At 33.9% G+C, this 12,976-nt stretch overlaps 2 protein-coding genes across 2 annotated transcripts; both read left to right on the top strand.

Moving 5' to 3' along the window:
• The first annotated feature begins 6 nt into the window (after positions 1 to 6).
• On the top strand, positions 7 to 2,376 carry LOC110429489 (CASP-like protein ARALYDRAFT_485429). Its single transcript, XM_021445555.1, has 3 exons — positions 7 to 160; positions 1,779 to 1,911; positions 2,008 to 2,376. Exons 1-3 carry the CDS (start codon positions 27 to 29, stop codon positions 2,200 to 2,202), a joined length of 462 nt encoding a protein of 153 aa, XP_021301230.1. The 5' UTR covers positions 7 to 26; the 3' UTR covers positions 2,203 to 2,376.
• Positions 2,377 to 10,799: 8,423 nt separating this feature from the next.
• Positions 10,800 to 11,451, top strand: LOC110409573 (uncharacterized). Its single transcript, XM_021418959.2, has one exon. The coding sequence runs from the start codon at positions 10,846 to 10,848 to the stop codon at positions 11,329 to 11,331; it is 486 nt and encodes a 161-aa protein (XP_021274634.1). The 5' UTR covers positions 10,800 to 10,845; the 3' UTR covers positions 11,332 to 11,451.
• Positions 11,452 to 12,976: the final 1,525 nt, after the last annotated feature.

The raw sequence follows: 12,976 nt of genomic DNA, 5'->3' as shown, positions 1-12,976 counted from the left end.
AACAGAGAGATAAGTTTGCATGAAGGATGATGGAGAGAGTGCCAGGGGCGTTGGGAACAAGCGCCAGCTTGGCTCTTCGTTTGGGACAAACTATTTTCTCCTCTGCTTCACTTCTGTTCATGTGTTTGGATGTTGAATTCTATAGCTACACTTCTTTCAGGTAACTCCCAAAATTTTAAATTCTTCTTTTCTTGTTTTTATCAAAATTTTGTGATTTTTTTTTTTAACTCTTTGGCCTTTAATCTTCAATACCCATGTCTTTGTTTCTGTTCTGTTGGAATTTAATTTATTGCCAGCTTTTGAAACCTTCCTCTGCTTTTACTATTGACTTGATGATTTCTGAATTCTGATGTTAATTTGGAAGCCTCATGGGCAAGCTATTGTGATCATGATCATAATCAATCTAGAAATAAATTGGCAATGTTAGCCTGTCTTTTTTCCTGGGAAAATAGTCAGCTTTACCATCGTTGGAGAGAGCAAAAGTTCTGATTCCCAGTGGTTTCTTGGAAATTGTTTAAATAAAGCCTTTCTAAGAAATTTTGATTGAAAATGAATGATGTGAAACTTTTGATGAATTTAAAAGGATTGAAACTTAACAAGAAAAAGTTGGATTTTTATACTGTTAGCAATTTGGTTAATGAATATAAGATGAGACATGCTTCACATCTTTTTTCTTAAGAGTGTTGCTTATTGATGAATGCAGAGAAACGAGCCTTTTAATAATCGGAAGGGGAAAATTATCTGAGAGGATCAAACATTTCTTTTCTCTTCCATTTTGGTTGAGGAAGCAAAGGGGTGGGGAAAATGCAGCCAAATGGACTGTATGCAATTCTTATTGTTTTTCGGTGCAGGGATATGCAAGATCAAATGCTTGCCCTTGCTTAAACCATCAGGCTTGAATGAAGATTATAATGTAGTTGATTAAGAGTACATGAAATTTGGAGTATCAACAATTACAGTTATTAAAACCAATACTTTTGGGTTTGGCACATAGCCTGTTTCTTTTGCTAGTTGCTGAACTCGATGAAAAAAGAAAACTTATTTGCTGATGAATTTGTTATCTATAGTCCAATGTCTGGTTGTTATGGTGTCTCTCCTTTTCATTGGGTTCAGGAGTGAATTGGTTTGTTATTTCTCCTTTTCCTACTGGAATTTCCCACTAGGTGGATGATAAAAGTTGTTACCAGGACCCTTAATTGATCTTTGTATGTTTTAGTGCTTATTGCTTGACTTGAGATCCTTTTGTTTTGCATGTTTCTAGGAAAATGAAACTAGATAATATGGCACTGTCCATCTCGATCTTAAGATGAGAATATAACTACTTTGTATGGTGATTTATGTACATTATAGAGATTGTTACTCCAAGCTTCTCATATTCAATGACTGATTTGTTTCGGTAGGTTTGCTGTGTGCTTATGAGATAACACTATAAGTGCCAATTTGTTCTGATTCATCATAGAAACTATCTACCACTGATCACTGCTGGAATATGTCATGTTCTCTTTATCTGTTCTTGCAACTTCAAAGCCTTTGTGCTGAGTGTAAAAGGTGAATGATAAAGAGTAGCAAAGATTAATGTCTTCCTGTTGTCTCAACTTGTCTGGTCTATGGTGTTGCTTGATTAGTTGCAAGGTTGAACCTACCATGTTGAATTGCTCATTAGCTGTAATTATAGAGAAGATTATGTCTGTTTTTGTTGTTGAACGTGACCTGCGCATACAACTAAGACATTGTTGGGTGACAAACCAATTCCCTTGTTCCTTTAAAATTCTTTGCAGCTACTTGGTGACAGTCATGGGTTTAGTAACTCCATGGAGCGTGTCATTAGCATTGGTCGATGCATATTCCGTGTTTGTTAAATGCTTACCGCGACATCCAAGGGTACTGCTGATCCTCATTGTGGGGGACTGGGTATGTAACAAGATTTTTTGCTTCGTTATCATCACCATTATGTTATCCTCTTTCCCACAAATTGATGGAAAAATTTTGTGTTGTATTTGGTTGCAGGCCTTGTCTTTTCTCTCACTAGCCGCGGCCTGCTCAACTGCTAGCGTTACCAGTCTCATGGTCAGTGCTGGCCCATCACGTTGCCCATCGAGGTTATGTAGTAGATATCAATTGTCTGCGGCTATGGCTTTCTTGTCCTGGTTCCTATCATTCGCTTCAACTCTCTTCAATCTTTGGCTCCTTCCATCTCTGTAACGTCCCCATTTTTCACACACAGAAAACCCAGTAGGCAAATCTTGACAGGTTTCTTAGATGCTCAAAATTTGCGAATTGTACATTGACAGTATATCATATACAAACAACAAAATCTCGAACGATCGAAATTGGATTTCCATGATTTTGAATAAAGGTTAATGCCTATTCACGTTTTCCTGGCGTCCCATTATCTTAAAATTGTTTGTCAACAAAATCATGGCGATATCAATGGAAAAAGTAAGAACGGCTATGGCTTTCTTGACCATTATTCTTCCTTCAAAACCCACCCATCTCACCCACAAATCCCAAGTCCTCAAATCAACAAAGGCCACTTGCCCATCAATGAACAAACTTGAAAATAATCCATGCTCAAAACCATCCTTCCATGTCCTTACCAATGCAAATCCTGACTCTTGGCAATCTAATCTTCTTCTAGTTGATCAAATACGCAAACCCAATATAAGTTCTTGTACAATTGATTCAAAAAGCCAAAGAAATGGTAAGGAAAACGAGTAAAAAAAAACTTACCGAATCATTCTCTTATATTTCGTTTACAAGGTAAGCCAAAGATTGGAAATAGTAGGAATTCCTACCACAACTAGGAAAGCTTGAAAATTTTGTCCCAGTCCTCTTACAACTAGGATTTCAGGATTACATATAAACCAGGACTTCCCAATTAGAATGCGTATAGCACTATTTAAGTTAAGGGCGAGAGCCTGGCAAAACCTTAAACCATCGTTCTACAAGAATTAGAGAGAGGTCAAACGATGGAGGAAGAGTCTAGGCTTAAGCCTTGTTGGTTAATGCCATTGTTGCAAGCCAAGTTTTATTCCCTGTGTGAGAGCCATGACTCTAAGAATACCTTCTGTTGTCTAGATTGTATGGGTTTGGTCCTTTGCGAAGGATGCTTGAAAGGCAAGGAACATTCTCATCACCAAATTCTTCAAGTATGTTCCTTTCAAGTTCCAACTCTTTACCAACTTCATCTTCTTTCGGTTGAACCACAAAATGCAGATCAAATTTTCATACTCATTGGGTCCTAGCTTACCCTTGTTTTGTTATATAATTTGATAGAACACCAAACGAAACACAATTGATTAAGTTAAATCTATATATTTAAACAGAATTAAACGATACCATAAAAATAATTCATTATAAAAACGAGATTCTTTAAAATCAATAAAACATATTAAATCGAATTGGGTTTTCTTTGAGCACTCAAAATTAGCTAATTATTTTCTTAATTTTACTCTTTTTAGGTATACAAAGCCTCACATCAGGTGGCAATTAAAATTGGTGATTTGCATAAGCTTTATGATGTATCAGATATCCAACCTTACATAAACAACGACTCCAAAGTTGTTTTTATCAATAAAAGAAGGAAAACAGAGCAACCAAATTACGTCAACTCCATAACCAAGTGTGAAACATGTGGTTGGCAATTGCTCCCCGGAACGACATCAGTGTATTGTTCGATCGAATGCAAGGTATTTAACATATAAATTTATATCGTGTTTAAATTTTACATATTATCGAAATATTAAAAAACAATTTATAATTTTAAAAATATTTATTCTAAAGAACGTTGAAGCTTTTATCTATAATTAAATCGTATTTATATATATATATATATATATGGGTTGATTTTGTTTAGAAATTTTGATTGCAGAGCAAAGACAAGGAGAATTGGAGAAAGGAACCCAAGAAAATCAAATACGAGAGTATAAGCAATCAATCTCTACATTCTTACAGAAAGAGGAGTAGGAAAGGGATTCCAAGAAGATCTCCTTTGTTTTAGAAATTTTGTAGTTTACATTAATCTCGGCCTTTTATGTAATTATCTTTCATTTTAAATTTACACAATTTATTGCTTGATAAATAATAAAAAATTTTATTTAACATAAAAAATTTCTTAAATTATTTAAGAAATTTTAAATACATTTATAACTTATTATATCCTTCTTTTTTATATATTAAAATGGTTAATTAACAGGTTTAGAAATAAATAATCCAATTTTTTGGCATAATGTTAAAAAAACATTTGAACTATTTAAGAAAATATAAATAAAATTTTATTTTGTTATTACGTTCAATCAAATTCTTATATTTTTATTTTTTATCAAGTAAGTCATTTATGATTAATGGGTGATTAATTATCTTTAGTCAAAATACAACTTGTCATTTTTATATCATATGGTATTAACGTCATATTGATGTAAAGGGTGACACAATGCCACATGATCATGTCATTAGGTAATATTAACATGTCACGTTGTTATTAATTATAATATATGAACATATTACATCACCATCAATATGACATATTAGCGTAGTATATAATAATAAATGACATTTTAACTAAATTAAACATTAATTATAAGAGTTTTTTTAATTTAAAATAAAAATATAAAAACTTATTTGACTCAAAATAAAAATACAAAAACTTAATTAAATGTAATAAATAATTAAAAATTTATTTAAAATTTTCTATATAATTTAAGAGTTCTTTAATATTATGCTTTTTTCAAAATGTGCATATCTCAAAATTAAACCAAACATGATAGGCCTATTCCGGAGAGCATTAATTGGGCCTAATCCAGGCCGAATCTCCATATCTTTTAGAAATAGGACTCAAAATTTTTTTGACCTTTTCATTGTTAATATATCATCTGGCTCCATCTAATTTACTTGCATTGCTTAATAAATTAAAAATATTATGAAAACTTATTGTATTTTATTATATTATACATTTTTTAGTCGATTCGATTAAGTTACAAAAGATAAGTACATGAAAAAACCATGAATCAAGAGCGAAATCTTTTTCTTTTAATTATATGTTGATTCATTGTTTTTAAAGAAAATTGTGATAGATAACCTTCGTCATAAGCCTAATTCAAAACTATCGTTTATTATAATTTTAACTATTTTTAACCAATTAAAATAGTTTCAGACAAATTAAAATAGTTTCAGTTTTTTCTATCCCACCATCCGAATAAAACTTTCAAACTTAAATCTCGAGATCTCTCTTTTGCTAAATGCTGTCTGTCTCATTATCCAACTCTTTGTCGTCATCTTAAAGAGTAAGATGACATCAAACTATGTAGTTTAGATTTTTAGATTTATTAGTTTATATTTATAGAACCTCAAAGTTGAAAGATTGAAATTGATTAGACATATCTATAAATTAGAACACTGTACGACTTAGGGAACTTAAACCTGCCTACGAGCAAACAAATCAATTAGTTATTAGGTATTGCATAGTTTTTAAACATTATGTCACTATTTTTAGGCATTGCTTGACTTAATTGTTGTATCTCTGGCTTTTAAGTATTGCGTAACTGATTTTTAAACAATACCTTAGTCACAATGTAGAAAAACTAATCACGTAATATCTTATTAACTAGTCATACAATACCTATCAACTAGTCAAGCAATACCATATCAACCGGTCACACAATACTTAAAAATCAGTCACGCAATGCCTAAAAATTAGTCATATAATATCTAAAAACCATTTACGCAATGCCTAAAAATCATCAAAACTACTAAATTTTATTGAACAAAATCAACAATTTCAAACAATACCATATTTCATTTAACAATATAATCAAAGAATATGCCTACTTAGGAAAGAATGCTCAAAATGCTTAAAAGTTTTTTTCCAAGTATTAAAAACTACTTCAAAATACTTAAAATGCTCAACATACTCAAAAGTTTTTTTTAGTGTATCAAAAACCACTTCAAACTACTCAAAATGTTTAAAAGTTTTTCTTTTAACAAAGAATACTCAAGATAAATGGTCTAGTGAGAAAAAGTCAAAAGATATGAGTCGGTTTGAAGCACAGATCTAAACATATAGGTTGATTTCATTGAAAGTAATTTTGTTCAAATTTAATTTTTTTTTGACTAAAAATAGTTAAAATTATAAAGAAAGTTATTTACAAAAATACATCATGTATGAGGAGTATTTTTTTTAAAAAAAAAACCCTTACTTTTATGCATTACATGAATCCTATTATTCTATACGCTGCAAAAGAAGATTATATTTGCTTGTAGACATAAATTGTAACAAGCATGGAAACTTCCAATTGAAGGCAAGTTCCAGGCTCGAACTTAACACAAATAATGATACTAACTTAGAATACCTTTTCTTCATTTCAAAGTCTATATATTATTATTCTTTACATGATCGTGAGTATCACAAATTTAGACAATATATTTTGCAAAACATATGAACCTGTAACATAAAACAAAAATTCCAAGCTTTTCTTGATAAGTACGATGTAAATGCTCCTACCATTGGTCTGGTCTTTTTTCCTTCCGGGGTACTTAATATTATTAATCTATTTCATGAACTGCCTATAATTTTGATTGATACCAATGATTTTATTTGTTGCAGAGATCATATATGCATGCGGTGGCTGATTTGAGAGAGAGAAAGAAAGAGAGAAGACAACTGAAAATCATTTTATTCTTTTTTTACTACCCAAATAAGGCCAAGGAGGAAGAGAGGAATTAATCCAAAGGGAAGAGCCATGAACTTTCATGGCAATGACAAGGGCCTCTCTTTTTCTTTCTTTTTAAATGATTCAATGATTGAATCAAAGATACTAAAGAGAGAGTTTGTACCGGCAGTCAAAACCCATCCAAAATGTTTCTTTGTGTTCTAGCTGAAATTTATTTGGATAAGATATCATGTTGTTTAATTAGGGTGATTAGACCATTTAATTGTGAGTGAAATGTGTTTATGCCGGTTGGTGGGGTGGGGGGGTTAAATTTCTTCAATTTCTCAACAATTTTTGTTTGTAATCCCATCGATTAATGCTAGAAAAATGTCGATCAAAAAATGTCGCATAAGAATCGGATATGTCAAAGTTTCATTTCGTGTCCATTCAAACTCTTACACTTGAATAGAGGATTTGAGAGCCAAAACTTCAAATTTAATGGACTTGCCCTTCAATTTAGGTTCATAAATGATCTTACGTATTTACACATTAGGAGCCAATTATGCATATAATTTTATTTATTGGTCACGCACTTTGTTTTATTTATGTCTAATTAACAACAAATTTAATTTGTTTTGGTCTTGAATATATTGGCAAAGTATAGGAACTACAACTCGAATTAATGATATCCACTTACTGCTTAATTTATATTAAAATTCATCATTATGATGCCAAAAAGTTTATTTTCCACATAATCTTGGGTAGTACGGATTAGACAGAATTTCAACCAAAACATGAATCTATAACATAAAACAAAAGTTCTTTTATTGGGTTTCTTGGATGTGTATGCTATAAATGCATTGATCCTTGTCATTTAATAAAAAATAATAATAATAGAAATCCTTGGGCATACAATGAATGCATTCATACAGTTTTCCCTTAAATAATTTTGAAATGAATACCCCAATAATTTGATTTGTTAGGAGAGATTAGATGTTGTGGCATGATTTTTGAGATTTTGACCATACGGAAAATCAGACCCCTTAAGGGCCTACCTAGATGAGCATGACAACCTTACATTGTCAAAAAAAAAAAAAAGAGCTCCAATTTCTAGATACAAGGGGAGGAACTTTCATGGCAAATGCCCATGGCCAGCTTTTTTATGATCCCATCATTGAAAATCAAAGATACCAAGGAAGAAAAGTTGTCTGGCACTGAAATCCCATTCCGAAACCTAAAAGATCTATGTTAAATTAATTTATATTAGGGTGTTTAGACTACATTATTATGAATGTAAATGTAATGTGTTTATGCCGGTTGGTGGGGTTTTTAATTTTTTCTTTGTCAACTATTTTTGCTCATAATCCATTGGATTAAGCAAAGACATGTATCTAACAGAATGTCATATATAGATCAAATCGCTATCGATTTGTTGCATATTTTTATGGACATTGTCCTCATATGGTGAAGCTTCAAACATGATCTCCAATTGTAGTTTTTTGGATTATTATTAGGGTTTAGACTGGTCTTCTTGATGTTAACCAAGTGGAAAACAAGACATTTAGCCAAACTCTTGTCCTTATCCATTGTTAGGCAAGCTAATCAATCACAAATCTACAAATGTAATTAATTTAGCATTTTTTTTAAGATTTCAATCAATTGTTTTGATAGGGGTTTTAATGTCAGCCTAACTCATAGAGAGATTAAGCAAGTGGGCTGCATGTAACTTCTTCATATTAAATAGAGATTAATGTTATAATTATGAGCTTATTTTTAAAAGAAGTAATTTAAAAAAATGGGGTGATGGGGTTTGCTTTGATGAAAGTCAAAAAAGGGAATCCGAAGGTCATCCAATAAAACACAAGAAACTAATGTAGTTTAATGAAAAATATGATTAAAGAAAATTAAAATTAAGCATTCGTGTGTCAAGAGGGGAAGACTTTGATTGTATGATTGGTTTTGCTTTCTACTGGCTAGGGTGAGTGTTTTCGGTGGATGGAGTGGGGGGAGAAGAAAAGGAGCCCCATGAAGCTTCATAGAAAGGGTTTGCAGTGGGACATGTTCATTCCTCAATTATTAACAATATTCCTTGATTTTTAATAAAATAGAAAAAAGAGACAAGAGATCTCTCCCTAACTTGAACTTGGGTTACAGATATCATTCATCAACGAGCATGTGTTAGACAAATCGAAATCATGCAGTATATGGTTGTATGGTAACACCAAAACAAGCCAAATTTGACCCAATTCCTACTATTATCCTTTTTAATAAGGTTAAATTCAAAGCTTGAACCTGTCGTTCCCCTTTTAGAGAATTGTGGTAGACAGCAAGTAGTGAATTTATGCTGAAATCTGATCAGTACCATCTTGTCTCCAATAGAACTCAAGTCTTACTAACAAATGGGTATTTAACTCTGGTAAAACCATGGGATTTTAGCTAGTGGCATTAATCAATTCCAAGGATGGAAAAAGGGTGGGGAAGACTAATGTAAGCTCTCAATTAGTCTCACCCCCATCCCTCATGCACATGTAAACGCTACAGGGCTAATAGAAAATTGGCAGAGAAGGGAAAATCCTGCCATTGTCCACGCTTGAACTGCAAAATAAAATAAGGGGGCAGCGGGAAACAGGGACATGGCAGGAATACGTAGGGCATTGGGGTTGAACCCCAGCGCCAGCAGCAGCAGACCCAGATCACCTTACGCCATCTCTTGTCGGATTGTTCGGGATTCACTCTTTCCGAGGCCCTTCTGTTCCACGTGTCTTTTCCCTTGCCCTGTACAGTTCCATCCCCTCAATTCCCTTGGACAATGCTTAATTGCCACGTTTCCCTTCTTTTCTTCCTCTCTTCTCCTCCAAACACCCTTCCTTTTCAATATAACTACATTCCTGTCACCTAACCCCATTTTCTTTCGCCCCCAGTTTTTGTCCAGGGTAAAGTCTAGCAAAGCAACTATGTTAGTTTGGTCCCATTCAAAGCTCTACAACTTCAATTTCAGTTTGACTTCTAACAATCGAGATATTCAACTTTGATAGTAGCTTTTTAATGTCAAAAGAGGTGAGATTAAAGAAGATAAAAAATCTGGGTTACCATAATAGTAGATGTTTTCTTGCTCTTCATGTCAAGTAGCCATAAAAGGAAGGTGGTGCATTCAAGAAGTTGGTATTAGGTATCGTTTCCATTAAAAGGGGGGAGTTTCTACATCCAAAGATGTGTTCACGTGATGAATCCTTTAGCCTAGTTCAGGTTTTACAACAATGTACATCATCATCCCCATCTCCACCCTGTCCTCCCAACCCTAAAATCAGCAGTAAATGACATAGGTTCATAAAGAAAAACCCCCCTCACCAAAACTATTACACATTATGCTTTTGACTTCAATGCTAATGAGTTTTTCAAGACCTTCAAAATGCTATGAATATATTCATAATAGCACTTTTTCGATAAAAACCAAGTTGTCATGTATACTTTGGGTTTGCATCTCTTGTAGTAAATGTATATATCAAGAATGAAAGAAACCAAGATTCAAACTTCGACTTGACTTCATTAAAAAGACATTACTACTAGACAATAAAACCCATAATTTATAAAAGTCTTAACTGTTAATGTCAAAAGAAATTTCTCTTCCTAACAAGTATTGTTATTGACATGCATGGTTCTTTAGAACATGGGAACCCAATTTCATTTCATGGTACTAATAATCTTGTATTAGCTTGAACAATACAGGTTAGATACATAAGTTAGAACAAAAACATGTTAAGACTCTGCAAGTGTTCGTTTTACTGCTTCAAATGTTAAACTTGAGATTTAGAAATTATTGCAGTGGAGAAATGGTATTTGCTGACATGAGATCCACAACGAAAAATGGAGAAAGAAGGGAAAAGCCCAACAGTTCCTGTCAGAGTAATATCATCTTGAAACGAGGGTTGATGTGTCAAAGACAGTGATCCTTAGCACTCATACAACCTGTCACCACCAACTTACAGGCTGGCATCCCCTGCCCACTGTTCCATACAAATGCCTAATAGCACAACACGACAAAATCCTATGTGGCACCTGGTGTCCAAAATCCGAGGCCTCTCTTCCTCTCTCTGTCTCTCGTTAGTCCCCCTATATAAACTCCCCCTTCCTCTCATTTCCAAAACTCAGAAACTGAGTTGGGTTCCGGAAAACAAACGTTAAAATCCACGAATCCGAAATGGGTATTTGTAGTTCATGCGAGTCAACTCATGTAGCAACAGCCAAGCTGATCCTCCAAGATGGGAGGCTACAGGAGTTCCCTTACCCTGTTAAGGCTTCCTATGTCTTACAAAGGAATCCCATGTGTTTTATCTGCAACTCAGATGAAATGGACTTTGACGATGTCGCCTCGGCTATTCAGGAAGATGAGGAGCTCCAACCTGGTCAACTTTACTTTGCTTTGCCATTGAGTTGGCTTAAACATCCTTTACAAGCTGAAGAAATGGCCGCATTGGCCGTCAAAGCTAGCTCTGCTTTAATGAGAAGTGGGGGTGAAAAATGTGGGTGCAGACGTAAAACTGTTACTCCTTTCGTGTTTCCAGAAGAGTCTCCTCTCCGGAAAGATGCCGGCTGCGACGGTGCTGGGGACGGTGGTGAGAAGACAGGGAGAGGAGGTAGAGGGAGGAGAAAGTTTAAGGCTATGTTGAGTGCCATTCCTGAATAGTGGGGGTTAATTTGGGAAACGAAGTGTGGTATATTTGTAAATATGTAATCATCTTGAGACTTGTTAGTCAAATCATTGTTAGAAACGGGGGGTGGTTGACCCTCGCCGTGGATGCGATTAGCTTTAAGTTCAGATTTCTAGCCTTTTCTTTACATTCCCCATTTGCCCATGTGAGGGTCGTGTTACAATTTTACCCCTATTTGGGTCAATGTACTTTACACGATATTCAAACCATATATTCCCCTTTAATTTTATTTAATTCTAAACGCTGTTAACAGACTAAACCTTGGATTGATGCGTACGGTAGTCTCTGTCTAAAAATAACTAAAATGAAAACCGACGTTGCCAATAATAAAACATTATTTGGTTAAACTAGAAAATAAAGCGTCCGAGTATTTATTTCAATGATGTCTATATGATTTTTTTACTCAAAAAATAAAACCCAAATTTTTATTCTCATCATTAATCTCATAAATTTCATCCATTCTGTAAATTTTAACAAGATAAAAATTACATGTATCTACTATAACTTAAAAAATTTGATTGAATCGTATCTTGATTAAATAAAATGAACTAAAATAGCTCGAATTTTCCTGTAGGAGAGGGAAAAATGTATGATTCGTGTTATATGGGTGGTGATGGGGTATTAGGCAAGTGATTGAGGGGAAAGGCATTGTGCACGGAAACAGGGAGGAGGAGACAAAGGAATGGGAGCAAATGGCCTAATACTGCTGGCTAAACAACACGGCTCACGTTTTAACCAGCTTATGTCCTGCTTAACGCTTTTGTGATGGATTGAGTGTCTTCGGGAGGATTCTTTACAGCTGTTTGGAGCTGCACAATTATGACAACAATAATGAAAACAGCCAAATTTCGGTTAGTCTCATTTGACAAAGTGGGTAAAGAATACCAAAACCACTCTCCCCTTACTTTCTCCTTCTCCTTTTAGTTACATTATATTAATTTCTAAACGTATCACTAAATCAAATGCTTGAATATGAAATTTCTTAATTGTATGATATATCAGAACAGATGCTAGTACTGTTATATTACCTCAGCCTTGTCCCAACAGAGATCTTTAGATTGTGGCATTGTTGCAAAGCTTGGAAAAATTTTGCCATGTTGATAATGGAATCGAGATGGATTAAGATTTTTGTCCTAGTTTGAATAGTTTCAGATTCATTCATGATGGTGATGATGATGCTCGTGAAAACGACACATGATTCTCCAAATTTTTATCTGTGGAAACTTATCACTGTTTGGCTGTAGCATGGGTCACAATTGGTTGGTTTTGGATAGGGAAGAAGTCCCAACTCACACTCACACACACACACAAACAAAACTAAAAAAGGTGTTCCAGGCTGGGATTAAGGATTAGGCTATTGCCCTGTGAATCTGCTTAATCTTGGACGGGCACTTAAACAAGCTTTATCAACATGTGCAGAATAGAAAAACAATAATGGTATTTGCATTCAATGTATTGATCTTATCACATTTCCTTTAAAGTTCAAAGAGGAATGAATGCCATCTAAGTTAATGTTACCTTAAATCGATTCAAAGTTAAAAGAGTTGTACAAAAAAAAATACAAAATTTAGTCCAGCTCCATTGTTCTTGTACTGTTCTTTAACTAGCTTTTGGCCCCTT

The sequence above is a fragment of the Theobroma umbraticum genome, unplaced genomic scaffold (assembly GCF_002168275.2).
Source record: "Theobroma umbraticum cultivar Fairchild unplaced genomic scaffold, ASM216827v3 scaffold_44.0, whole genome shotgun sequence".
Classification (NCBI taxonomy): domain Eukaryota; kingdom Viridiplantae; phylum Streptophyta; class Magnoliopsida; order Malvales; family Malvaceae; genus Theobroma; species Theobroma umbraticum.
Note: the sequence above shows the minus strand (reverse complement) of the source record. Positions and strands in the feature narration are given on the sequence as shown.

What these genes read in the sequence shown, in the direction of transcription:
- LOC110429489 (XM_021445555.1), top strand. Translation starts at nt 27, where the DNA reads ATGATGGAGAGAGTGCCAGGGGCGTTGGGAACAAGCGCCAGCTTGGCT. An exon ending in TATAGCTACACTTCTTTCAG is followed by an intron (nt 161 to 1,778) that starts GTAACTCCCAAA and finishes AATTCTTTGCAG; the next exon opens with CTACTTGGTGACAGTCATGG. An exon ending in TCCTCATTGTGGGGGACTGG is followed by an intron (nt 1,912 to 2,007) that starts GTATGTAACAAG and finishes ATTTGGTTGCAG; the next exon opens with GCCTTGTCTTTTCTCTCACT.
- LOC110409573 (XM_021418959.2), top strand. Translation starts at nt 10,846, where the DNA reads ATGGGTATTTGTAGTTCATGCGAGTCAACTCATGTAGCAACAGCCAAG.